This window comes from Salmo trutta, chromosome 17 (assembly GCF_901001165.1).
Source record: "Salmo trutta chromosome 17, fSalTru1.1, whole genome shotgun sequence".
NCBI lineage: Eukaryota > Metazoa > Chordata > Actinopteri > Salmoniformes > Salmonidae > Salmo > Salmo trutta.
In genome coordinates, this window is record NC_042973.1 from 20239575 (window position 1) to 20266420 (window position 26846).

General features: G+C 46.6%; 1 protein-coding gene across 2 annotated transcripts in view; it reads left to right on the top strand.

Annotated features, from left to right (window-relative positions):
* The window catches only part of LOC115151825 (A disintegrin and metalloproteinase with thrombospondin motifs 20), a 137181-nt gene that overhangs the window by 20746 nt on the left and 89589 nt on the right, over positions 1 to 26846 (top strand). For both annotated transcript variants that reach the window (XR_003867366.1, XM_029696082.1), the window contains exon 4: positions 20762 to 21045. Coding sequence is in view for 1 of the 2 variants with exons in the window: in XM_029696082.1 (XP_029551942.1) it covers positions 20762 to 21045 (284 nt within the window). In the remaining variant the exon portion in view is untranslated. The remainder of the gene's footprint in view (positions 1 to 20761; positions 21046 to 26846) is intronic.

Below are 26846 nucleotides of genomic sequence, written 5' to 3' on the forward strand. Positions count from 1 at the left end.
CTTAATTGCTGAGAGCAAATTGCATTGAGCAACACAGTCAGGACCACCAGGCAGAGTGCAGCTGTATGTGGGAAAATCTCTGGGTATACAATATGAAGTAGGTATAGCTCCTTTTAAATTCACAAGCAGATAGATGTGATATTGTGCTACAAAACCAAGAGTAAACTTGTGGGGCCTCAAGCGGAGGGCCTAAAGGTAAAAAATGGGCCGGTGTGTTAGAAATGACAGGGCCGATTTCTGGACCTAGTCCGCACCTGTACAGTAGTGAAAGAAAAGAGAACCTGTTGCTACTAGAGGGCAGATTCCTTTCTTTCTATCCCTCTATTCCTCTTTCTGAGGAGGTATAAAAGCACTCTTTGTGAGGGTCAATGATCTCATGGTCCTCTCTCTCCACACTTTATGTATATGTGAAAGAGGAGGCTTGTCTTAAATCAAAGTTGCTAGTCGGAGTTTGATTGCTGAGGGAGCTGAAGGTTTTTGAGGCTTTGGTGGGTTGGAGAGTTGCAAGGAGGATCAAAACCTGCCAACTATCCCGGTTGGTAAGAACAGAACACACATGGAAATGCCAGGCACTTCGTAATGAACCATCCTGCCAGCCGTTCTTCACTCTATACATACATTTATTCAGTCAGTTGTTTTTTTCTTCCCCTCCCTTTCCTGCTACGCTCTTCAGGGAGACACATATTTTTGAAAACAGACAAAGATTAAAGGTTTTGTCTGTTTTGTCAAGCGGTCTTCCAGAACACAAACAAAATGTGTATCAGCGAAAAGATAAGGTTTACATTCAGATAGGCCTGTGTTGGCTCTTGTTGCTGCATTTGGGCCTCACATGATAGTTCAGGAATGCTGTGGAAGAAAATTATAGGCCTATCATGAAATACTGCAAGTGTTTACTTTCAGTTGTTTAATATATTCCACATTTGGTGTTGTCCTGTTGGTTTCCATAGTTGGTGTGGTCCTGTTGGTTTCCATAGTTGGTATGGTCCTGTTGGTTTCCATAGTTGGTGAAGTCCTGTTGGTTTCCATAGTTGGTGAAGTCCTGTTGGTTTCCATAGTTGGTGAGGTCCTGTTGGTTTCCATAGTTGGTGTGGTCCTGTTGGTTTCCATAGTTGGTGAAGTCCTGTTGGTTTCCATAGTTGGTGAAGTCCTGTTGGTTTCCATAGTTGGTGTGGTCCTGTTGGTTTCCATAGTTGGTGAAGTCCTGTTGGTTTCCATAGTTGGTGAGGTCCTGTTGGTTTCCATAGTTGGTGAGGTCCTGTTGGTTTCCATAGTTGGTGTGGTCCTGTTGGTTTCCATAGTTGGTGTGGTCCTGTTGGTTTCCATAGTTGGTGTGGTCCTGTTGGTTTCCATAGTTGGTGTGGTCCTGTTGGTTTCCATAGTTGGTGAGGTCCTGTTGGTTTCCATAGTTGGTGTGGTCCTGTTGGTTTACATAGTTGGTGTAGTCCTGTTGGTTTCCATAGTTGGTGAAGTCCTGTTGGTTTCCATAGTTGGTGAAGTCCCGTTGGTTTCCATAGTTGGTGTGGTCCTGTTGGTTTCCATAGTTGGTGTGGTCCTGTTGGTTTCCATAGTTGGTGAGGTCCTGTTGGTTTCCATAGTTGGTGAAGTCCTGTTGGTTTCCATAGTTGGTGTGGTCCTGTTGGTTTCCATAGTTGGTATGGTCCTGTTGGTTTCCATAGTTGGTGTGGTCCTGTTGGTTTCCATAGTTGGTGTAGTCCTGTTGGTTTCCATAGTTGGTATGGTCCTGTTGGTTTCCATAGTTGGTGAAGTCCTGTTGGTTTCCATAGTTGGTGTGGTCCTGTTGGTTTCCATAGTTGGTGAGGTCCTGTTGGTTTCCATAGTTGGTGAAGTCCTGTTGGTTTCCATAGTTGGTGTAGTCCTGTTGGTTTCCATAGTTGGTGAAGTCCTGTTGGTTTCCATAGTTGGTGTGGTCCTGTTGGTTTCCATAGTTGGTGAGGTCCTGTTGGTTTCCATAGTTGGTATGGTCCTGTTGGTTTCCATAGTTGGTGAAGTCCTGTTGGTTTCCATAGTTGGTGTAGTCCTGTTGGTTTCCATAGTTGGTGAGGTCCTGTTGGTTTCCATAGTTGGTGAAGTCCTGTTGGTTTCCATAGTTGGTGAAGTCCTGTTGGTTTCCATAGTTGGTGAAGTCCTGTTGGTTTCCATAGTTGGTATGGTCCTGTTGGTTTCCATAGTTGGTGTGGTCCTGTTGGTTTCCATAGTTGGTATGGTCCTGTTGGTTTCCATAGTTGGTGAAGTCCTGTTGGTTTCCATAGTTGGTGTGGTCCTGTTGGTTTCCATAGTTGGTGAAGTCCTGTTGGTTTCCATAGTTGGTGAAGTCCTGTTGGTTTCCATAGTTGGTGAAGTCCTGTTGGTTTCCATAGTTGGTATGGTCCTGTTGGTTTCCATAGTTGGTGTGGTCCTGTTGGTTTCCATAGTTGGTATGGTCCTGTTGGTTTCCATAGTTGGTGAGGTCCTGTTGGTTTCCATAGTTGGTGTGGTCCTGTTGGTTTCCATAGTTGGTGAGGTCCTGTTGGTTTCCATAGTTGGTATGGTCCTGTTGGTTTCCATAGTTGGTGTGGTCCTGTTGGTTTCCATAGTTGGTGAAGTCCTGTTGGTTTCCATAGTTGGTGAAGTCCCGTTGGTTTCCATAGTTGGTGAAGTCCTGTTGGTTTCCATAGTTGGTGAAGTCCTGTTGGTTTCCATAGTTGGTATGGTCCTGTTGGTTTCCATAGTTGGTGTGGTCCTGTTGGTTTCCATAGTTGGTGTGGTCCTGTTGGTTTCCATAGTTGGTGTGGTCCTGTTGGTTTCCATAGTTGGTATGGTCCTGTTGGTTTACATAGTTGGTGAAGTCCTGTTGGTTTCCATAGTTGGTATAGTCCTGTTGGTTTCCATAGTTGGTATGGTCCTGTTGGTTTCCATAGTTGGTATGGTCCTGTTGGTTTCCATAGTTGGTGTGGTCCTGTTGGTTTCCATAGTTGGTGTAGTCCTGTTGGTTTCCATAGTTGGTGTAGTCCTGTTGGTTTACATAGTTGGTATGGTCCTGTTGGTTTCCATAGTTGGTGAAGTCCTGTTGGTTTCCATAGTTGGTGTGGTCCTGTTGGTTTCCATAGTTGGTGTGGTCCTGTTGGTTTCCATAGTTGGTGTAGTCCTGTTGGTTTCCATAGTTGGTATGGTCCTGTTGGTTTCCATAGTTGGTATGGTCCTGTTGGTTTCCATAGTTGGTGTAGTCCTGTTGGTTTCCATAGTTGGTGAAGTCCTGTTGGTTTCCATAGTTGGTGAAGTCCTGTTGGTTTCCATAGTTGGTGAAGTCCTGTTGGTTTCCATAGTTGGTGTGGTCCTGTTGGTTTCCATAGTTGGTGTGGTCCTGTTGGTTTCCATAGTTGGTGTAGTCCTGTTGGTTTCCATAGTTGGTGAGGTCCTGTTGGTTTCCATAGTTGGTGTGGTCCTGTTGGTTTCCATAGTTGGTGAAGTCCTGTTGGTTTCCATAGTTGGTATAGTCCTGTTGGTTTCCATAGTTGGTATGGTCCTGTTGGTTTCCATAGTTGGTGTGGTCCTGTTGGTTTCCATAGTTGGTGAAGTCCTGTTGGTTTCCATAGTTGGTGTGGTCCTGTTGGTTTCCATAGTTGGTGTGGTCCTGTTGGTTTCCATAGTTGGTGTGGTCCTGTTGGTTTCCATAGTTGGTGTGGTCCTGTTGGTTTCCATAGTTGGTGTGGTCCTGTTGGTTTCCATAGTTGGTGTGGTCCTGTTGGTTTCCATAGTTGATGAGGTCCTGTTGGTTTCCATTGTTGGTGTGGTCCTGTTGGTTTCCATAGTTGGTGAGGTCCTGTTGGTTTCCATAGTTGGTGTGGTCCTGTTGGTTTCCATAGTTGGTGAAGTCCTTTTGGTTTCCATAGTTGGTGTGGTCCTGTTGGTTTCCATAGTTGGTATAGTCCTGTTGGTTTCCATAGTTGGTATGGTCCTGTTGGTTTCCATAGTTGGTGTGGTCCTGTTGGTTTCCATAGTTGGTGTGGTCCTGTTGGTTTCCATAGTTGGTGTGGTCCTGTTGGTTTCCATAGTTGGTGTGGTCCTGTTGGTTTCCATAGTTGGTGAGGTCCTGTTGGTTTCCATAGTTGGTATGGTCCTGTTGGTTTCCATAGTTGGTGTGGTCCTGTTGGTTTCCATAGTTGGTGCGGTCCTGTTGGTTTCCATAGTTGGTGAAGTCCTGTTGGTTTCCATAGTTGGTGTGGTCCTGTTGGTTTCCATAGTTGGTGTGGTCCTGTTGGTTTCCATAGTTGGTATAGTCCTGTTGGTTTCCATAGTTGGTATGGTCCTGTTGGTTTCCATAGTTGGTGTGGTCCTGTTGGTTTCCATAGTTGGTATGGTCCTGTTGGTTTCCATAGTTGGTGAAGTCCTGTTGGTTTCCATAGTTGGTGTGGTCCTGTTGGTTTCCATAGTTGGTGAGGTCCTGTTGGTTTCCATAGTTGGTATGGTCCTGTTGGTTTCCATAGTTGGTGTGGTCCTGTTGGTTTCCATAGTTGGTGTGGTCCTGTTGGTTTCCATAGTTGGTGAAGTCCTGTTGGTTTCCATAGTTGGTGAAGTCCTGTTGGTTTCCATAGTTGGTATGGTCCTGTTGGTTTACATAGTTGGTGTAGTCCTGTTGGTTTCCATAGTTGGTGAAGTCCTGTTGGTTTCCATAGTTGGTGTAGTCCTGTTGGTTTCCATAGTTGGTGAAGTCCTGTTGGTTTCCATAGTTGGTATGGTCCTGTTGGTTTCCATAGTTGGCGTAGTCCTGTTGGTTTCCATAGTTGGTGAGGTCCTGTTGGTTTCCATAGTTGGTGAAGTCCTGTTGGTTTCCATAGTTGGTGTAGTCCTGTTGGTTTACATAGTTGGTATGGTCCTGTTGGTTTCCATAGTTGGTGAAGTCCTGTTGGTTTCCATAGTTGGTATGGTCCTGTTGGTTTACATAGTTGGTATGGTCCTGTTGGTTTCCATAGTTGGTGAAGTCCTGTTGGTTTCCATAGTTGGTGTGGTCCTGTTGGTTTCCATAGTTGGTGTAGTTCTGTTGGTTTCCATAGTTGGTGTAGTCCTGTTGGTTTCCATAGTTGGTGAGGTCCTGTTGGTTTCCATAGTTGGTGAAGTCCTGTTGGTTTCCATAGTTGGTGAGGTCCTGTTGGTTTCCATAGTTGGTGAAGTCCTGTTGGTTTCCATAGTTGGTGTGGTCCTGTTGGTTTCCATAGTTGGTGAAGTCCTGTTGGTTTCCATAGTTGGTGTGGTCCTGTTGGTTTCCATAGTTGGTGTAGTCCTGTTGGTTTCCATAGTTGGTGAAGTCCTGTTGGTTTACATAGTTGGTGAGGTCCTGTTGGTTTCCATAGTTGGTGTGGTCCTGTTGGTTTCCATAGTTGGTATGGTCCTGTTGGTTTCCATAGTTGGTGTGGTCCTGTTGGTTTCCATAGTTGGTGAAGTCCTGTTGGTTTCCATAGTTGGTGTGGTCCTGTTGGTTTCCATAGTTGGTGTGGTCCTGTTGGTTTCCATAGTTGGTGAAGTCCTGTTGGTTTCCATAGTTGGTGTGGTCCTGTTGGTTTCCATAGTTGGTGTGGTCCTGTTGGTTTCCATAGTTGGTGTGGTCCTGTTGGTTTCCATAGTTGATGAGGTCCTGTTGGTTTCCATAGTTGGTGAGGTCCTGTTGGTTTCCATAGTTGGTGAAGTCCTGTGGGTTTCCATAGTTGGTGTAGTCCTATCTCTGCACACCTTGGGAAAATGTGTTGATTCTGTAGATTCGGAACTGTATGTTCATAATGAGATAAAGTGATCAAAGATCAAGTTGAAGAGCTACTTGTGTCCACTATTGTGCAGTCGTCTTTGGTCTTTCAACAAAAATCTCAAGAGTTTTTCCTCGCATATGCTGTCACCAACAGGGGAGTGTTGAAAATGCTACTGTCATAATACGGTATTTTAAAATGTGACCTCTTAGGGAAGATATGGTTTATGTTGTTTCATCCTCAGTCAATACACAGTAATATAGTTGTCATTGGCTGTTTTCCTTGTTGTGTGTGTTCATGCATTGTTGTTAGAGCACTACAGTATTCCATGACTTATGCTTTCCATTTGATTTACAGAGAAAAATTTCTCAAACTGAATATATAATTTAGGCATAATATTTTAGTAAATTCAAGTTCAGATAGATAACTTCCCTTGACACCAACATGACCTAGATCGTCTTCCCCACTACTGTCCAATAGGCACCGAGTAGCCATGTCTAGGACTACACCTCGATATGCACACTAAGCCATCTTGGGTGGTTTTGCCACTGTTTTTGATAACTGTGAAGTTGGGAGCTGTTGAGTGGGTGATTAAGAGGCAAGTGTTCTTAAGTTTTAAAAGGTGAATGTTCCTCATTATGCCAGGATAGGTTTAAAAGCTTCTCCAAAGGAGCTCGTCAGACTGAAATCACAACAACACTGTGACTACGTCGGTCCCGTAATGCAACATTCTGGGGGTTATCTGTCTGTCTGCCTGTGGGCTAAAGCTTGCATGTGAATCTCTGTGTCGGTCGTCCTGAGATGGAGATAGTCAGAAGGATGGGGGTGGCCCAGGATAGGGGAAGACTATTCTCACTCTGCTCACTAGGTCTCTGCAGGGCTGACATGTATGAGAGCTTTGAAGGTAATAAGAGGTTGTAGTTGTGTGTTTCTCTCTCATGATGTACTTGCTATACTGCAGGCCTGACTGGTCCCTGGTACTAGGACTGGGATGCGGTGAATGGAATAATTAGTGTGATTATAGAGAAGGTCCGAGTTGCTTCTGTTGGAGTACACAGAGTTGGTTGGCTGTGGGCCTGTAGCTATCTCTCCCCGACACAAAGCGTTGCAGCGTTTCCCTTTGCCCCTGACCTCTAAACACAAATATTTCTATGGGAATCACCCATCGCCTGGCCCACAATGTAAAATTGACGTGAGTTCAAATGCAAGCTTCAGCTTTTTTTGTCAAAGGACTAATTTACATGGAAAATGCTCTCTCATGCCGTCTTCCGTGCGTTCTGGTATTGAACTAGCCGACTTGAATCGCTCCCTGTTCTGTAGCGTGCCCATGTATGTGAATGGAAGCGCTTGTTGTGTGTTGTGTGTGACTTTGGCTTGTGTCACCTTTTTGGAGTCACTCATTGGATGGGATCTGACCATGGGCTCTTCCCTAGAGGTGTTCAGAACTCCATTTAAATTGTTTACAATCTCAGTTGAAGTTGTTTTTGTCTTTCATGCTGTGTTGGGAATGGGCTCAGTAGAGGTAGGCATGGTGCGATGGATGAGTGGTTATCGGTCAGACAACCTCTATCACCTTTACGATCTGGCTCACGGAGGTGTGGGGGCTTTGGGATGTAATCTGGCTCCATAGGGCTTAGGTCCCGAACACACCATATTGTTACTCATCCTGAAATGTGTATCTGGCGGAGTGAGTGTGTTAAAATGTTTGCTTTGTTTGTGTCGTGTACATGCGAAGTGTGTGCGCATGTACAGACTGTGTGTGTGTGTGTGTGTGTGTGTGTGTGTGTGTGTGTGTGTGTGTGTGTGTGTGTGTGTGTGTGTGTGTGTGTGTGTGTGTGTGTGTGTGTGAACTCTGCTAGGTTTATATTTTTGACTGAGTGTTTGTTGTCTCTGCTGCTGTGAAAGAGACATCTCTCTGAGGAGTTGGAATCGCTGAGCAAGAAGAGGATAGGAGAGGAGCAAGTTTATGTCTTCATCTGTGTGCCTAGCCTGGTCTGCGCTGCATGTGCCGGTCTCGCTCTAAACCCTGGCACTGGCCCCGGACGTTTCTCAGGCTCTCTCTGCTTACCTCCCCTCTACACCTGTGTCTCTATCTGTAGTAGCCCCTCAATCCACGTTAGAGTTTTCAAACTAAACTCCAACTATGAATTTACAGGAGAAGTTGGACTGTGTAGTAACTGGGGCACTCAGGGAAGAAAGAAATCAGACATAGTTAATGATACATTTGGTGAACATTGTGCCTCTGTCTATAATCGATTGAGGTATGAAGTGCTATGATGCTTCTCCGACCTAGTCAATAGTTATTGTGAACCTAATGTAAGTAACTTATAGTTTGGTATGAACTCCAGTTCTGCACTTCAGAAATAATAGAGCCTTCATTGCTCTGATGTTCTTTATGGAGAGAGTGACATAGGCAGCTCATCATTCTTCCTCATGGTCATCTGACTGACTGGACGAAAACAGATTGACTGGGTGTTGGATCAGCTATACACACTAGACATACAGATATAGAAAGATAGACAGACAGACAGACAGCAGTCTAATAGTTGTCATGTGGCAATAGCGACAGGACAGCCCCAGTGAACCCAGCCCAGTGTGTTGTCTCTGTCTCGGAGTTCCAGTGACAAATTCCAATGGCTATTTTATGCAGAGGTCTACTGTCTGTCTGTCTGGGTATTCTTTCTGAACAGATGGGCAGCAGTGTTCTGTTATAGTGGCATCAGTCTGATGTGTGGTGCTGACAGGTGAGGGACATGGGCAGGCTGGGACACCACTGACCCTGATGGGAGAACAGGTCCAGGCCAGAGATGTACAGTGTCATTGCTTGGAGCTCCTCTGTCCATCTGAATACTTATAGGCACCAAAACAAGTTGTTGAAATTATTATGTTACTGTTATGTATGGAACGTATATGGAGGTTATTTGATCTTGGGGAATTGAGACCAACGGAATAGACAGTGCCTTCGGAAAGTATTCAGACACCTTGACTTTTGCCTAATTTTGTTACGTTACAGCCTTATTCTAAAATGTATTAAATAAATAAAAACCCTCAGCAATCTACACACAATACCCCATAATGACAAAGTGAAAAGAGCGTTTTAGAAATTTTACAAATAGAAAACATAAATACCTTATTTACATAAGTATTCAGACCCTTTGCTATGAGACTCAAAATTCAGCTCAGATGCATCCTGTTTCAATTGATCATCCTCGAGATGTTTCTACAACTTGATTGCAGTCCACCTCTGGTCAATTCAATTGATTGGACATGATTTGGAAAGGCACATAACTGTCTTTAAGAGGTCCCAGAGTTGGCAGTGCATGTCACAGCAAAAACCAAGCCATGAGGTCAAAGGAATTGTCCGTAGAGCTCCAAGACAGGATTGTGTCGATGCACAGATCTGGGGAAGGGTACCAAAAAAATTCGGCAACATTGAAGGTCCCCAAGAACACCGTGCCCTCCATCATTCTTAAATGGAAGAAGTTTGGAACAACCAAGACTCTTCCTAGAGCTGGCCATCCGGCCAAACTGAGCAATCGGGGGAGAAGGGCCTTGGTCAGGGAGGTGACCAATAACCTGATGGTCACTCTGACAGAGCCCTAGAGTTCGTCTGTGGAGATGGGAGATCTTTCCAGAAGGACAAATATCTCGGCAGCACTCCACCAATCAGGCCTGTATGGTAGAGTGGCCAGACGGAAGCAACTCCTCAGTAAAAGGCACATGACAGCCCGCATAGTTTGCCAAAAGGCACCTAAAGACTCTCAGACCATGAGAAACAAGATTCTCTGGTCTGATTGAACTCTTTGGCCTGAATGCCAAGCGTGGCCAAGCGTGGTGGTGGCAGCATCATGCTGTAGGGATGTTTTTCAGCGGCAGGGACTGGGAGACTAGTCAGGATCGAGGGAAAGATGAGTGGAGCAAAGTAAAGAGAGATCGTTGATGAAAACCTGCTCCAGAGCGCTCACGACCTCAGACTGGGGTGAAGGTTCACCTTCCAACAGGACAACGACCCTAAGCACACAGCCAAGACAGCGCAGGAGTAGCTTCGAGACAAGTTTCAGAATGTGCTTGAGTGGCCCAGCCAGAGCCTGGATTTGAACCTGATTTAACATCTCTGGAGAGACCTGAAAATAGCTGTGCAACAACGCTCCCCATCTAACCTGACAGAGCTTGAGAGGATCTGCAGAGAAGAATGGGGAAAAACTCCCCAAATACAGGTGTGCCAAGCTTGAAGAGTCATACCCAAGAAGACTCGAGGCTGTAGTCGCTGCCAAAGGTGCTTCAACAAAGTACTGAGTAAAGGGTCTGAATACTTATGGAAATGTGATATCAGGTTTTTTATATTTTATAAATTAGCTAAAATTTCTAAAAACCTGTTTTTGCTTTGTTATTATGGGGTATTGTGTTTAGATTAATGTAGATACAATAAGGCTGTAATGTAACAAAATGTGGGAAAAGTCAAGGGGTCTGAATACTGAATACTAAGGCACTGTAGATGGAGTGTGCAATCCAAGATGTTGCAGCTGTGATCTACAGTACTTTGAACAAAATTATAAACGCAACATGTAAAGTGTTGGTCCCATGTTTCATGAGCTGAAATAAAAAATCCCAGAAATGTTCCATATGGCAGAAAGCTTATTTCTCAAAAATGTTCTCCTTTGCCAAGATAATCCATCCACCTGACAGGTGTGGCGTATCAAGAAGCCGATTAAACAGCATTATCGTTACACAGGTGCACCTTGTGCTGGGGACATTAAAAGGCCACTTTAAAATATGCAGTTTTGTCACACAACACAATGCCACAGATGTCTCAAGTTTTGAGGGAGCGTGCAATTGGCATGCTGACTGCAGGAATGTCCACTAGAGCTGTAGCCAGATAATTTTATGTTAATTTCTCTACCATAAGCCACCTCGGCTCTAGTGGACATTCCTGCAGTCAGCATGCCAATGATAATGCTGTTTAATCGGCTTCTTGATATGCCACACCTGTCAGGTGGATGGATTATTTTGTCAAAGGAGAACAAAGGACGTTTTAGAGAATTTGGCTGTACGTACAGCTGATGAAACTGTGGGTTTGCATAACCAAAGAATTTCTGCACAAACTGTCAGAAATAATCTCAGGGAAGCTCATCTGCGTGCTTGTCGTCCTCACCAGGGTCTTGACCTGACTGCAGTTCGGCATCGTAGCCGACTTAAGTGGGAAATGCTCACCCTCAATGGCCTCTGCCATCACCTCATGTTTCAGCATGATAATGCACAGCCCCATGTCACAAGGATCTGTACACAAGTCCTGGAAGCTGAAAATGTCCCAGTTCTTCCATGGCCTGCATAATCACCAGACATGTCACCCAATGAGCATGTTTGGGATGCTCTGGATTGACGTGTACGACAGAGTGTTCCAGTTCCTGCCAATTAAAATATATTTATTTATCTGTGACCAACAGATGCATATCTATATTCCCATGTCACGTGAAATCCATAGATTAGGGCCTAATTAATTTATTTCAATTGACTGATTTCCTTATATGAACTGTAACTCAGTAAAATCTTTGAAATTGTTGCATGTTGTGTTTCTATTTTTGTTCAGTGTAGTTTTACAGTTGAGACACAGGGGGACAATGTAATTTCAATCATTTTAAGACAACTCATGTCCTCATTAAAAACTGAAGGGAAAGTACATGCCAGATGCTTTGGGGTAATTGATTCAGTGCCGTGGTATTATGACAGTTTGGTTTTCTGCAGCCCATCTTTACTGTACAACTCAGAGGGGCGCTCACTCTCCCCAAAGAAAAAATCAGACAGAAATGAACCGACCATCATCTCTTCTCTGTCTCCTCAACACGAGAGAAACAAGGAATGTCTGGCAGCTTTCACTGCTCTTATCGCGTGAGGTAAAGATGGTTACATTGAAGGACAACCTAGCTGTTTCATCATTGTTGTTGAACTCCAGAGCAGAGGGATGGGATTCCCTGTTGAGAAAGTCTGGTACCTGAACTCTAACCCTTAACCCCCTGGCCATCCTACAGCTTTTAACATGGATCTGGACAGTAACACCGACACCACTGTAGGAAGACAGTGTGTGAATGCTGCTATCATTCTTTATAATGGTCAAGAGTCATGCAGCCATGTTTAAAAGCTTTCATTCTACAGCAGCAATTCGTTCCCTCTTTTCTCTGTCTAGACAGCAGCCACTTAATTACTCTTAATTGTAGGTCTGTGTGGGTCTAGAGGATGTTGTACTGTCTGTTAAACGACCATAACAACGTGATCCTTGATTGGCCCAGGCATGATCTATGCTTGCTGTAAGGTACACTACAGCTATACAATGCTGTAGACTACACTGTCTCCGTAATTGGCACCCAAGTGACAGAGCTCTTTCTCTCCCAGTAGGTTATTGTAAAAGAATGTTAATTAGCTCAACAATGAAATCAGTGTTCCCTATTGTTGGGCTTTTGGCATTGATACTTCTGAACGAGAGTGAAAAGAGGTCGTAGTGCATTGGAGTATGAAATAAATTGACTTTAATCCAGCTGAAGAGGAGGACAACGTAATATTTGTTGACATCATGCTTGAATGATGTCAACAAACATTTATTGTAAAAAAATATATACTATTGTTTGAATGTTTCTTGGATTGTAAACAAAAAACATATATATGGGTACATTTTTTGTGGTTATTGTGGTCAAATGCCCTGTGTGCGATTGTGTTTGTGTGAGTGGGTAATAAAGTCTTATTGGAAGAATACATAGTGTTGAAGCTGAAATATGTAACTTTTGGAGGACCTGACCAAATTCACATAGAAATGTGTGTTATAGATCTTCCATTCTCATTGAAAGCAAGTCTAAGAAGAGGTAGAGTTGTTCTATGTGCACTATTTCTATGCTTCCTGTTCTTAAGTTTTGTTTTTGTGTTTTTTACTTTCTGGTTTTGTACACCAGCTTCAAACAGCTGAAAATACAATATTTTTGGTTTTGGAAAATATATTTCACAGTGGTTTAGATGGTACAATGATTTTCTACACTATACTTGCTTGTTTTGTCACATAAACTGAAATGGCGGAGCCATTTCTGTATAGTGCACCGTAAAGTCATGAAATGTTATTGCGATTATAACGCTCACTGTTTACTGCTCTGTATAGGCATTGTACCGGAAAATGCTTTTGATTTCACAGTGATGTGTACACTTGTGCCAACAAAAACACTGTCTTCATAGATGGCACGCTTTGCAGAAATATGTGCCATTATGTGTTGGGCTGTACTGCTAGTATGACTTGCTACGGTTATCTGGAAGAGGGGATTTATGGATCTTTTATTTGATAAATGTTTGATAAATATCTATGTTTAATACTTTGAGATATATATTCCCCTATGTTTGGGTCTGTCAGAAATGTCTTTCGGTCGAGCCAGGGCCAGCCCAAACTATTCTTCTCACGGAGTAAGTAGCAGCTCATCAGCCGGGGGGGGGGGGGGGGGGTTGACCGTAAGACGATTTCGGAAAGGTTGTGTATAGCTTTAAAGGCCATATTTCCTTCTCCTCCTCAACTTACTGTACTACACTTCCACCCTATTCACTTCTCACTCAGACTGCACACCACATAGAAACATTAGAACCTCTAGTCTACCCTCTCTTCTTTTCCTCAATGCGGGATTGTCCGCTCTGCTCTGCTCTGCAGTGAGAAATCTGTCTGTTGGCGTTCAGGAGGTCTCTTTCGCTCTAGTTCCAGGAAAAAGGAGCCTTCACCACGGCCCAGCAACCTCGGCTGCTGTGTGGATGGGCAATGGGCACCAGCCGATGGGGTTGGCGCTGACACAAGCGCCTGGCGCTGGCACGGGGCAGGGTCTCACGGCGGCAGGAGCTGTGTGCCGTTGTGCCAGGGTGTCACGCTCCATCTTGTGTGACCGCCGCGCCGGGGGCATCCCTCGAATGAATGGAGTTTTCATTTTATTTTTCTCTTCCTATGTTAAACCTACTTAGTCTCTTTCTGTCTTGTTGGTTTGATAGAGAATTGCCGGGGGCTCAAACTACAAGGGGACACTCACTATGACAGGGTAACCAAAATCAAATCAAATTTTGTTGGTCACATACACGTGTTTAGCAGATATTGCGGGTGTAGCGAAATGCTTGTGTTTCTAGCTCCGACAGTGCAGTAATATCTAACAAGTCATATCTAACAATTTCACAACATATACCTAATATACACACATCTAAGTAAAGGAATGGAATTAAGAATATATAAATATATGGACGAGCAATGTCCGAGCGGCATAGACTAAGAGACAGTAGAATAGTGTAGAATACAGTATATACCAATGAGATGAGTAATGCAAGATATGTAAACCTTATTAAAGTGACCAGTGATTTTAAGTCTATGTATATAGGCAGCAGCCTCTCTGTGCTAGTGATGGCTATTTAACAGTCTGATGGCCTTGAGATAGAATCTGTTTTTCAGTCTCTCAGTCCCAGCTTTGATGCACCTGTACTGACCTCGCCTTCAAATCAAATCAAACTTTATTTGTCACATGCGCCGAATACAGCAAGTGTAGACTTTACCGTGAAATGCTTACTTACAAGCCCTTAACCAACAATGCAGCTCAAGAGTTAAAAAAAATATTTACCAAGTAGACTAAAATAAAAAGTAATAATTAAAAGTAACACAATAAGAATAACAGGGCTATATACAGGGGGCACCGGTATCGAGTCAGTGTGCGGGGGTACAGGTTAGTTGAGGTAATTTGTGCATGTACTAGGTGGGGGTGAAAGCTGTTGAGGAGCCTTTTGGTCCTAGATTTGGCACTCCGGTCCTGCTTGCCGTGCATTTGCAGAGAAAACAGTCTATAACATGGGTGACTGGAGTCTCTGACAATTTTATGGGCTTTCCTCTGACACCGCCTATTGTATAGGTCCTGGATGGCAGGAAGCTTGGCCCCAGTGATGTACTGGGCCGTTCCCACTACCCTCTATAGTGCCTTACGGTCAGATGCAGAGCAGTTGCCATACCAGGCGGTGATGCAACCGGTCAGGATGCTTTCAGTGGTGCAGTTGTAGAACCTTTTCAGGATCTGGGGACCCATGTCAAATCTTTTCAGTCTCCTTAGGGGGAAAAGGTTTTGTCGTTCACTCTTCACGACTGTCTTGGTATGTTTGGACCATGATAGTTTGTTGGTGATGTGGATACAAAGGAACTTGAAACTCTCGACCCGCTCCACTACAGCCTGTTCGGCCCGCCTTTTCCTATAGTCCACGATCAGCTCCTTTATCTTGCTCACATTGAGGGAGAGGTTGTTGTCCTGGCACCACACTGCCAGTTCTCTGACCTCCTCCCTATAGGCCGTCTCATCGTTGTCGGTGATCAGGCCTACCACTGTTGTGTCGTCAGCAAACTTAATGATGGTGTTGGAGTTGTGTTTGGCTACGCAGTCGTGGGTGAACATGGGAATACAGGAGGGGACTAAATACACACCCTTGACGGGCCCCAGCGTAGCAGACGTGTTGTTGCCTACTCTTACCACCTGGGGGCGGCCCGTCAGGAAGTCCAGGATCCAGTTACAGAGGGAGGTGTTTAGTGCCAGAGTCCTTAGCTTAGTGTTGAGCTTCGTGGGCACTATGGTGTTGAACGCTGAGCTGTAGTCAATGAACACCATTCTCACATGGGTGTTCCTTTTGTCCAGGTGAGAAAGGGCAGTGTGGAGTGCGATTGAGATTGCGTCATCTGTGGATCTGTTTGGGCGGTATGCGAATTGGAGTGGGTCTAGGGTGTCCGGGAGGATGCTGTTAATGTGAGCCATGACGAACCTTTCAAAGCACTTCATCGCTACCGACGTGAGTGCCACGGGGCAGTAATCATTTAGGCAGGTTACCTTCGCTTCCTTGGGCACAGGGACTATGTTGATCTGCTTGAAACATGTAGGCATTACAGACTCGGTCAGGGAGAGGTTGAAAATGTCAGTGAAGACACTTGACAGTTGGTCCGCGCATGCTTTGAGTACACGTCCTGGTAATATGTCTGGCCCAGTGGCTTTGTGAATGTTGACCTATCACACAGCGTCGGATGTGGGCAGCTTACGTCTGGGTTTCCCTTTGTAGTCTATAGTTTTCAAGCTCTGCCACATCCGACGAGCGTCAGAACGCGTCAGAATATTGACGCTTTGCTTGTTTGATGGTTCATCTGATGGTATAGCGGGATTTCTTATAAGCGTCCAGATTAGTCTTCCGCTCCTTGAAAGCGGCAGCTCTAGTCTTTAGCTCAATGCGGATGTTGACTGTAATCCATGGCTTCTGGTTGGGATATGTACGTACAGTCACTGTGGGGACGACGTTGTCACTGCACTTATTGATGAAGTCGATGACTGAGGTGGTGTACTCTTCAATGTCATTGGATGAATCCCAGAACATATTCCAGTCTGTGCTAGCAAAACAGTCCTGTAGTGTAGTATCCGCGTCATCTGACCACTTCCGTATTGAGTGAGTCACTGGTACTTCCTGCTTTAGTTTTTGCTTGTGAGCAGGAGTCAGGAGGATAGAATTATGGTCACATTTGCAAAATGGAGGGCAGGGGAGAGCTTTGTATGCATCTCTGTGTGTGGAGTAAAGGTGGTCTAGGATTTTAAATTGTTTTGGGTTGCACATGTGACACGCTGGTAAAATTTGGTAAAACTGATTTAAGTTTGCCTGTTTTAAAGTCCCCGGCCACTAGGAGCGCTGATTCTGGGCGAGCATTTTCTTCTTTGCTTATGGCCTTATAGAGTTGGTTGAGAGCGGTCTTAGTGCCAGCTTCGTTCTGTGGTGGTAAATAGATGGCTACAAATAATATAGATGAGAACTCTCTTGGTAGATAGTGTGGTCTACAGCTTAACATAAGGTACCTCAGGCGAGCAATACCTCGAGACTTCTTTAATATTAGACATCGTGCACCAGCTGTTATTGTCCGTATCGTCGTTCAGCCAAGTCTCGGTGAAACATAAGATGTTACAGTTTTTGATGTCCCGTTGGTAGGATAATCTTAATCATAGGTCATCATTTTATTTTCCAATGATTTGCACGTTAGCAAGAAGAACGGATGACAGTGGGAGTTTACTCGCTCGCCTATGGATTCTCAGAAGGCTGCCTGATCTGCGGCCCCTTTTCCTACGTCTTTTCTTCACGCAAAAGGCGTGGATCTGGGCCTGTTCCAGTGAACGCAGGATATCCTACTCGTTGGACTCGTAAAAGTAAAATAATTCTTCCAGTCCGCAATGAGTAATCGCTGTTCTGATGTCCAGAAGTTATTTTCGGTCATAAGAGACGGTAGCAGCGACATTATGTACACAATATGTAAAGAAATAAGTTACAAATAATGCAAAAAGAATTACAAAACAGCACAATTGGTTGGGAGAATGTAAAACGTCAGCCATGTTCTTCAGCGCCATCTTTAAAAAATGGATGATAGTGGGGTGAACAGGCAGTGGCTCGAGTGGTTGTTGTCCTTGATGATCTTTTTGGCCTTCCTGTGACATCGGGTGCTGTAGGTGTCATGAAGGGAAGGTAGTTTTCCCCCAGTGATACGTTGGACAGACCACACTACCCTCTGGAGAGCCCTGCGGTTGTGGGCGGTGCAGTTGCCGTACCAGGCGGTGATACAGCCTAACAGGATGCTCTCAATTGTGCATCTGTAAAAGTTTGTGAGGAGTTTAGGTGCCAAGCCAAATTTCTTCAGCCTCCTGAGGTTGAACAGGCGCTGTTGAGCCTTCTTCACCACACTGTCTTTGTAGGTGGACCATTTCAGTTTGTCAGTGATGTGTATGCAGAGGAACTTGCAACTTTCCATCTTCTCCACTGCGGTCCCGTCGATGTGGATAGGGGGGTGCTCCCTCTGCTGTTTTCTGAAGTCCACGATCATCCCCTTTGTTTTGTTGACATTGAGTGAGAGATTATTTTCCTGGCACCACACTCCCAGAGCCCTCACCTCCTCCCTTTAGGCTGTCTCATCATTGTTGGTAATCAAGTCTACTACTGTTGTGTCGTCTGCAAACTTGATTATCGAGTTGGAGGCGTGCTTCGCCACGCAGTCATGGGTGAACAGGGAGTACAGGAGGGGGCTGAGCACGCTTCCTTGTGAGGCCCCAGTGTTAAGTGGAGGTGTTGTTTCCTACCTTCACCACCTAGGTTGGCCAGTCAGGGAGTCTAGGACCCAGTCGCACAGGGTGGGGTTCAGACCCAGGGTCTCAAGCTTAATGATGAGCTTGGAGTGTATTATGGTGTTGAATGCTGAGTATAGTCAATGAACAGCATTCTTACATAGGTATTCCTCGTGTCAGAGCCGTTGAATTGCGACACCACTTTGTCTCTATAATGACGTTTTGCCTGTTTGATTGCCTTGCGGAGGGAATAACTACACTGTTTTTATTCTGACATATTCCCAGTCACCTTGCCGTGGTGAAATGCGGTGGTGCACACTTTCAGTTTTGCTCAAATGCTGCCATCTATCCACGGTTTCTGGTTAGGGTAGGTTTGAATAGTCACAGTGGGTACAACATCTCCTATACACTTCCTGATAAACTCAGTCACCGTATCAGTATATTCGTCAATATTATTCTCGAAACCTACCCGGAACATATCCCAGTCTCCGTCATTAAAAAACAATCTTGTAGTGTCGATTGCAATTGGTCAGACCAGGGTTGAATAGTCCTTAGCACGGGTACTTCCTGTTTGAGTTTCTGCCTATAGGAAGGGAGGAGCAAATGGAGTTGTGGTCAGATTTGCCGAAAGGAGGGCGGGGGAGGGCATTCTAGGCATCCCAGAAGTTGGAATAGCAGTGGTCGAGTGTTTTAGCAGCGCGAGTACTACAGTCGATGTGTTGATATAACTTCGGCAGCCTTTTCCTAAAATTTGCTTTGTTAATTGCCCTGGGGGGTGCGAACAAAGTATCCGCTTCGGGAAAGTCATATTCCTGGTCGTAATGCTGGTAGGGCTGGTGAGTTACCGCCGCTCTGATATCCAATAGTTCTTCCCGGCTGTATGTAATAACACCAAAAATATTCTGGGCTAATAATGTAAGAAATAATACCCACAGGTAAAGAGAATATATGAAATAAATTAAGTTGGTAATTGGTAGGAAAGGATGTGTGTTGTGCAGTATATTGTCTATGGCCATTGCTGCCTTGCAGACACTTTACAAAAGTACACTTTATTTTGATGCAGTCTCAGTAACTTCAGTGCAGGAAAACAGTATGATAGAGAGTTAGTGTTGACGGTTAACTGGTAATTCCAGCAGCAGCTTGGTTCACAGTCTTCTGCAGTCTTCCTCTCTCTTCCCAGCACCAGCTACTGATAGGATGGTTTGTCCGACCATAGAGATCTATCTTTCCTCAGCTGTAAGGCAGCAGACATATTACAAGCCTTCTTTCTGTTAAGAGTCGGACATCTCAGCACCGGACAGCCTGATGCATGGTGTACTTTTCATCATGCATATCCATGGCCAAACGTAATCCATCCAGATACATTGTTGATCTTGGACCAACACATTGAAGCATTTTTTATGTATTTTTTTTATTTATTTCACCTTTATTTAACCAGGTAGGCCAGTTGAGAACAAGCTCTCATTTACAACTGCGACCTGGCATGTCAGGCTTGCTCTCTTTTATCTCTCTACTTTTGAATGCTGTTTGATAATGTACTGTAGTAGTATTCTCTTTCGTAGTATGATCTCTTTGACAGAGATGGTTAAAGTCCGTTATTCCAGGTGAGGGGTAGGGTAGGGTTGGAGTGTGTAAGACCCTCTGTAGCTCTTATGGGCTGCCAGGAGGTTGCCTGAGCAGAAAGTGGAAGCCGCCCTATCCCAGTCCCACAGCCCTGACCCTGGCTAATTTTCCCTGGTGCTGTTGTGCTTCAGCAGCATAGTGTCCCAGGAAAGAAACAACCTTCTGCACAGACAACATAAACACACGTAGTTATCCCTCTCCCTTCCTTCACCTCCACAAGTTGGCTTCAGTGTGCTTTCCCATCTTCATCTTATCCTCTTTCTCGCTTATACTCCCCCCTCTCTGTCGTTCACTTTCTCGCACTCTCTCTTTCTTTCTCTCCCTTCAGTTCCTCTTATCCTCCCTCTTTTCCCATCCCTGTCATCATGGTAAAGGAATCCATCTCTCACCTCTCAATGACTGAGCTCTGCTGTGCTACACATGCAGTTAATCTGAGGTCCATCTAACAGAGGGAAGGATTGGAAGTGATACCAATGGCCTAAGTGTAGCCAGAGGATATGGCTGCTTTCCGTACCCTTTTTACCTTTTAAGGTTGTTAAGTGCTTTCTCCTTTGGCCTGAATATAACTGTGTTCGCCTGAAAGTCGGAATCTGGTATCTGTTGCATTTCAGCTCTAATGTTCTGTTAAACTTGTCCTCCCTCAGTGACCCTTTCATTTGCTGTGATATACGGGCGATGGTTTACATTTACGTCATTTAGCAGACGCTCTTATCCAGAGCGACTTACAAATTGGTGCATTCACCTTATGATATCCAGTGGAACAACCACTTTACAATAGTACATCTATAATGAAGTGGTTTAAAACACACTGTGGCAAGCCCCTGGTAAATGAAGAGGCAGCAGTGGGAATAGTCTGTCATTAATAATAGCCTTATTATATGGTTTTCTGTGTTTGTATAAGTTGAAGTTGAGGCACAGGAGTGCAGCTTGTCTGACCTTCAAACTCTTAACCTAAAACCTCTGTTACTGACCCTGTGTCATTGTTACAACTGTTCTTCAGAACCTTGGAATGACACAGTAATTTATGGAAGGTTGTTGTGAAAGTCCAGTATGTGGGGTTTAGGTCTTTGGAATGTGGCTAAACTGAGGCCTTTCTCTTTAGCTTTAGATGTTCCATACTGCGGCAGGAAATGCTTGTAGATGTAACATAAAAGGTGTGAGGTTTTCTTGTCTTCTACAAGAATGTATTGTGTTCCACTATTTACACTCAGGTCCAAGTCCATTCCTATTACCATATTACCTTTAACCAGATTATGCTACTCTATTAAATGACATTCTATTTCCTGACAGGGGAAGGATCGGAAAGGCCAGTTGTCAATTTTCAGAGCAACAGGAGTATGGTAAAAGAGCTGGATTCCCTGAGAGACAGAATGGGCATCCACCACACAGGCTACGAGATAGACCACCACTCCACCACCTCCAACTCCTCAGACCCCCGTCACAGAGCACCGTCCAGGCAGAAGAGGTTCCTCTCATACCCCCGCTATGTGGAACTGATGCTGACTGCTGACGTCAAGATGGTGCACCACCACGGACACAACCTCGAGCACTACATCCTAACAATCATGTCAGTAGTAAGTAAAATATATATATTTTTAATTATAAAGAAAAATACATTGTTGAATCTAGATTTGTTCTGTGGTGTAACTTACTATGGTTTCAGGAAGTGTAACTTTTCAGTGATACAAAGTCATTCACTTTAATATAAGTTAAAGTGGTTAATAATATTGGTATCTGGTTGGTAGTTTGGTTGACTTTCTACCGTACCCTATTTTCAGTATCTAAGGGTAACAGTTTTCCCCTCTATACTGTATGACATTAAACAATACTGTATGCATCTCCTTTGTGTAAAAATCTATCCACATGGGTGAAAACTAATGAGCAAAATCCAAACAGACCATTACAGTGTAATACAATATATATTCAACAAATTGTTATGATTGTATGTGACAAAACACCCTGTTAGCCTTTACCTGATGAATCCTGCCAAACGATGCAACTGACAGTATGTTAGATCCCTTATAGTTTGGTTAACGTTACCATATGCTGGTGTTACCTCAACCAAAATACAACACTGTAAAATACTGTACCTATTTGGAAACATATGGGCCTCAGCTTTAGCCCTTTAAAGGCAATAGGAAGGATATTTTGACGGTACACACACTTATTTTCACACATACACACACGTGCACACAGCTGTCGAAGAAAAACCTGTCAGGGCCTCTCAATCAAAAGACCTAGCACTCTCCGGCCAAACCAACAGAAACCAGACCCTGTATTTCAAACAAGAATAAGGAAATCAGCCAAGACTGATTCGTCATCGTCATGGTGACAGCACGTTGTGCCTGTTAGTGGAGCAGGGGGCTAATGGGTGGGCTGCTAGCCCTCTGATATGATGTCATAGTGTTTACACTGACCACATAGACGCATTCCTCCAGGGTATCAGAGTCTTGATTGTCTGTCCATCTATTTACCAGGCTACAGCATAGTCTGGGTTCCCTGTCTGTCTGTTTGTCTGTCTGTCTGCCTGCCTTTCTGTCTGTCTGCCTTCCTGTCTGCCTACCTGTCTATATGTCTGTCTACCAGAGGAGGGATCTGCTTCACGCAGCCTCCTATGCTCTGACCAGCTAAATGTTTATAGAGGGTTAATGAGTTCCTGTCAGAGCTCTGTTCGGATAGCCCCAGGAGGATAGTGACCCACACTGATAGGGCTGAACCAAAAGAAAGGCACAAAAACACTTTTGTCCAAGGAGTGGTGGGATACACACAAGCCAAGCCCCCTCTCCCCATCACCAGAGGGTCCTTAGAGGAATTGTAATTGCGTGTAATAATATCATAATATACTGTTGATTAAACTTACCCTGAAGGAATAAAGATATGCATTCATTCCTTCCTTTCTTCAACTTTTCCTGTTATTTCAGTCAAGCCTTCAGAATGTGGTCTCTAGATCTACTCTCATTCAAAGTATTAGTTGTATTTGCATTAGTTCAAATGGACCTATTGTCTGTTTTTGTACCATTAGTAGCTGGGGTTGGAACCCAAATAATTTTCTAATCGTTTCGTTCTGAACAGAACCATTCTTTTTTTGTTCTGTTCCTGTCACGCCCTGACTTGAGAGAGCCGTTTTTCTCTGTTTGGTTAGGTCAGGGTGTGACATGGGGTGGGCATTTTATGGGTTATATTTCTATGTTGTGTTTTTTCCTTTATTGGCCGAGTATGGTTTCCAATCAGAGGCAGCTGTCTATCGTTGTCTCTGATTGGGAATCATAGGCAGCCGTTTTTCCCTCCGTCTGTGTGGGACTTTTTGTTCGTTGTGTTGTTTATTGTTTTGTTTTTTTTGCTGGTTCACCGTCAAATAAAATATGATGAGCCCAACACACGCTGCGCCTTGGTCTACCTTTAACGACGGACGTCACAGAAGATCCCACCACAAAAGGACCAAGCAGCGGGCCCAGGAGGAGCAGGGATCCTGGGCCCAGGAGAGGAAAGAGTAGAGGACGTCCTGGACCTGGGAGGAGGTAATGGCAGGGGACAAGACCCTGCCATGGAAGCAGGTGGAGACAGCGAGGGAGGAATGGCAACGTTACGAGGAACTAGCACGGCAACGACGGAAGCCCGAGAGGCACCCCCCAAAAAATTTGGGGGGGCACACTGGGAGATTGGCTCAGGGTGGAGACCTGAGCCAACTCCCCGTGCTTACCGCGTTACCGTGCTTACCGTGTGGAAAGTAGGACTGGTCAGGCACCGTATTATGCGATGATTCGCACGGTGTCGCCAGTGCGCATTCACAGCCCGGTGCGTTCTGTGCCTGCGCCCCGGTAGTTGCCGTACTAGAGTTGGCATCCAGCCAGGAAGGATTGTGCCGGCTCAGCGTTCCTGGTCTCCGGTGCGTCTCTTCGGTCCAGGATATCCTGCACCAGCTCTATGCACTGTGTCACCAGTGCGCCTGCACAGCACAGTTCATCCTGTGCCCACGCCCCGCACTTGCCAGGCTAAAGTAAGCATACAGCCAGGACGGGTTGTGCCAGCCCTAAGCTCCAGATCTCCAGTGCACCTCCACGGCCCAGTATACCCTGTGCCTGCTCTGCGCACTCAGTCTCTAGTGCGTCTCCCCAGTCTGGTGAGACCTGTTCCGGCTCCACGTAAGAAGGCTCCAGTGATAATCCATGGCCCGGAGCCTGTGGGGATGATCCATGGCACGAAGCCTGCAGCGCCGGTCCCCAGTCCGGAACCTCCTGAGAGGGCCTACAGTCCGGAGCCTCCTGAGACGACCTACAGTCCGGAGCCTCCTGAGACGGCCTGCAGTCCGGAGCCTCCTGAGACGGCCTGCAGTCCGGAGCCTACTGAGACGGCCTGCAGTCCGGAGCCTACTGAGACGGCCTGCAGTCCGGAGCCTCCTGAGACGGCCTGCAGTCCGGAGCCTCCTGAGACGGCCTGCAGTCCGGAGCTTCCTGAGACGGCCTGCAGTCCGGAGCCTCCAGCGACGGCCTGCAGCCCGGAGCCTCCAGCGGCGGCCTGCAGCCCGGAGCCTCTAGCGGCGGCCTGCAGCCCGGAGTCTCCAGCGGTGACCTGCAGTACAGAACCTCCGGCAATGATCCTCGGTCCGGTTCCTTCAACGACGATCCACGGTTCGGAGCTTCCGGCGAAGATCCACGGTCTGGTTCCTCCGGCGTCACAGTTCCACTGTTCCAACCACAAAATAAAGTTCTGAACCGGTTCGAACCCCCAAAAAATATCTGTTTATATTGCTCCTTTCTGTTCCTTTTTAAACCTCTGAAATAGACACTGTTTTTACATTTAGCTCAACATTAAATTACTTCACCAATCAGTGCGGATAGAGCAGCTTGCTATGGAGCGTGTAAGTGCCATAGCAATCTGTAAAGGAAAGTCATTCAGAGCAAATTGTATTTTGCCATAACAGCATGGTTTAATCATAATGAAAGACAAACACACACACTGTGCTGCCAGTCATTATGGACAGGCCAGTGATGCGACATAAATTTTGCGGGTGGGGAGTGTCACAACTGTCGGAAGGGTTGGACCAAGGCGCAGCGTGTAAAGTGCTCATCTTCTTTTATTAACATGAACACTTAACCAAATTAAACAATACGACAAAACAATTCTGTAAGGTGCACAGACTACGGAAAACAACCACCCACAACCCACAGGAAAAAACAGGCTGCCTAAGTATGGCTTCCAATCAGAGACAACGAAAGACACCTGCCTCTGATTGGAAACCATACTCGGCCACACATAGAAAATGAACATAGAAAATGAAAACTAGAACAAATCCCCATGAAACAAACCAACCCCAAAACACAGAAAACAACACCCCCTGCCACACCCTGACCATACTACAATGACAAATGACCCCTTTTACTGGTCAGGACGTGACCCCGTCTGCACCTCAAACAAAAAAAAAACTGCAAAAACAACCCCAAACCTAAAGGGAGGGAAGGGAGGGTGGCCACCGTCTACGACGGTTCCTGTGCTACACCCCCCCTTCGCCAATCCTCCCACTATGGAGGTGGCTCTGGCTCCGGGCGTAGCTCCCGTTCTGCGCTGCCGACCCCTGCTGGAGGCTCTGGGCTGTAGACCGTTGCTGAAGACTCTGGGCTGCAGACCACCGCTGAAGGCTCTTGGCTGCAGACCACCGCTGAAGGCTCTTGGCTGCAGACCACCGCTGAAGGCTCTGGGCTGCAGACCATCGCTGGAGGCTCCGGGCTGAGGAGTGTCGCTGGAGGCCCCGGGCTGAGAGGCATCGCTGGAGGCCCCGGGCTGAGGAGCGTCGCTGGAGGCCCCGGGCTGAGGAGCGTTGCTGGAGGCTCCGGGCTGAGGATCGTCGCTGGAGACTCCTGACTGGGGAGCGTCGCTGGAGACTCTGGGCTGAGGAGCGTCGCTGGAGGCTCCGGGCTGAGGAGCGTCGCTGGAGGCTCCGGGTTGAGGAGCGTCGCTGGAGGCTCCTGGCTTAGGAGCGTCGCTGGAGGCTCCGGACTGGGGAGTGTCGCTGGAGGCTCCGGACTGAGGAGCGTCGCTGGAGGCTCTGGGCTGAGAAGGGTCACTAGAGGCTCCGGACTGAAGAGGGTCACAGGAGGCTCCGGACTGAAGCGCGTCTCTGTAGGTTCCGGACTGGGGACCTTCGCTGCAGGCTCCGTGCCATGGATCATCACTACTGGTTCCGCGTCATGGATAATCAATGGAGGCTTTGTGCCATGGATCATCACTGGAGGCTCCGGGCCATGGATTATCACTGGAGGCTTCGTGCCATGGATCATCCTTACAAGCTCCAGGCCATGGATCATCACTGGAGGCTTCGTGCCTTGGTTCATCCCTACAGGCTCCAGGCCATGGATCATCCCTGGAGGCTTCATGCCATGGATTATTGCTGGAGACGCCGGACCATTGACCGTCACTAGAGGCTTCCTACGGGGCGCTGGAACTGGTCTCACCAGACTGGGGAGACGCACTGCGGACCGCATGCTCAATGCAGGCACCGGCCTTACCGGGATATGGAGGCGTACTGGAGGAAGAGTGCGCCGAGCAGGCACAGGACGTACTGGGCTATGGTGGCGCACTGGAGGAAGAGTATGCGGAGCAGGCACAGGGTACACTAGGCCGTGGAGGCGCACCGGAGGTCTGGAGCTCAGGGCTGGCACACCCCGTCCTGGCTGAATGGTCACTGTAGCCCGGCACGGGCGGAGCGCTGGCACAGGGCGAACTGGGCTGTGCTGGGGAATGAGGGCTGCCGTGCGTAGAGCAGGCGCAGGATAAACTGGGCCAAGGAGACGCACTGGCGGCCAGATGCGCTGAGCAGGCACACCCCTTCCTGGCTGAGTGCCAACTCTAGCACGGCAACGCTGCGGAGCCCGTACCGACCGCACCGGACTGTGCATGCGGATGGGCGAGATAGTGCGCATCACCCCGTAATGCATCGCTCGCCCCTCTGCACGCCTGCTCAGTCGTGCCCTCTCCACCAGTATCTCCTTCCGGAATCTCGCGTCAAGCTCCGTGCTTGACTCCATGACTGGCACCGGTTTGCTCCACTGCTCTCTCCTGTACGCCCGGGAAGTTAGGTCAGGGCTCCCCCCTGACCTAGCCAACCTACCCGTGTGACCCCCCCCAAAAAAATGTTTTTGGGGTGCCTCTCAGCCTCCTCCTGACGTTCCAGCCGTTCCTCCCAGTAACGCCATTCCGCCTTCGCTGCCTCTATCTCCTCCGGCGGGCGGCGATACTCTCCAGGTTGACTTCAGGGTCCTTTCCCATCCAGGATTTCCTCGGAGGTCGGGGACTCCAGATACCTCTGCTGTTGCTCCCTACCACGCTGCTTGGTCCTTCGGTGGTGGGTGGTTCTGTCACAACTGTCAGAAGGATTGGA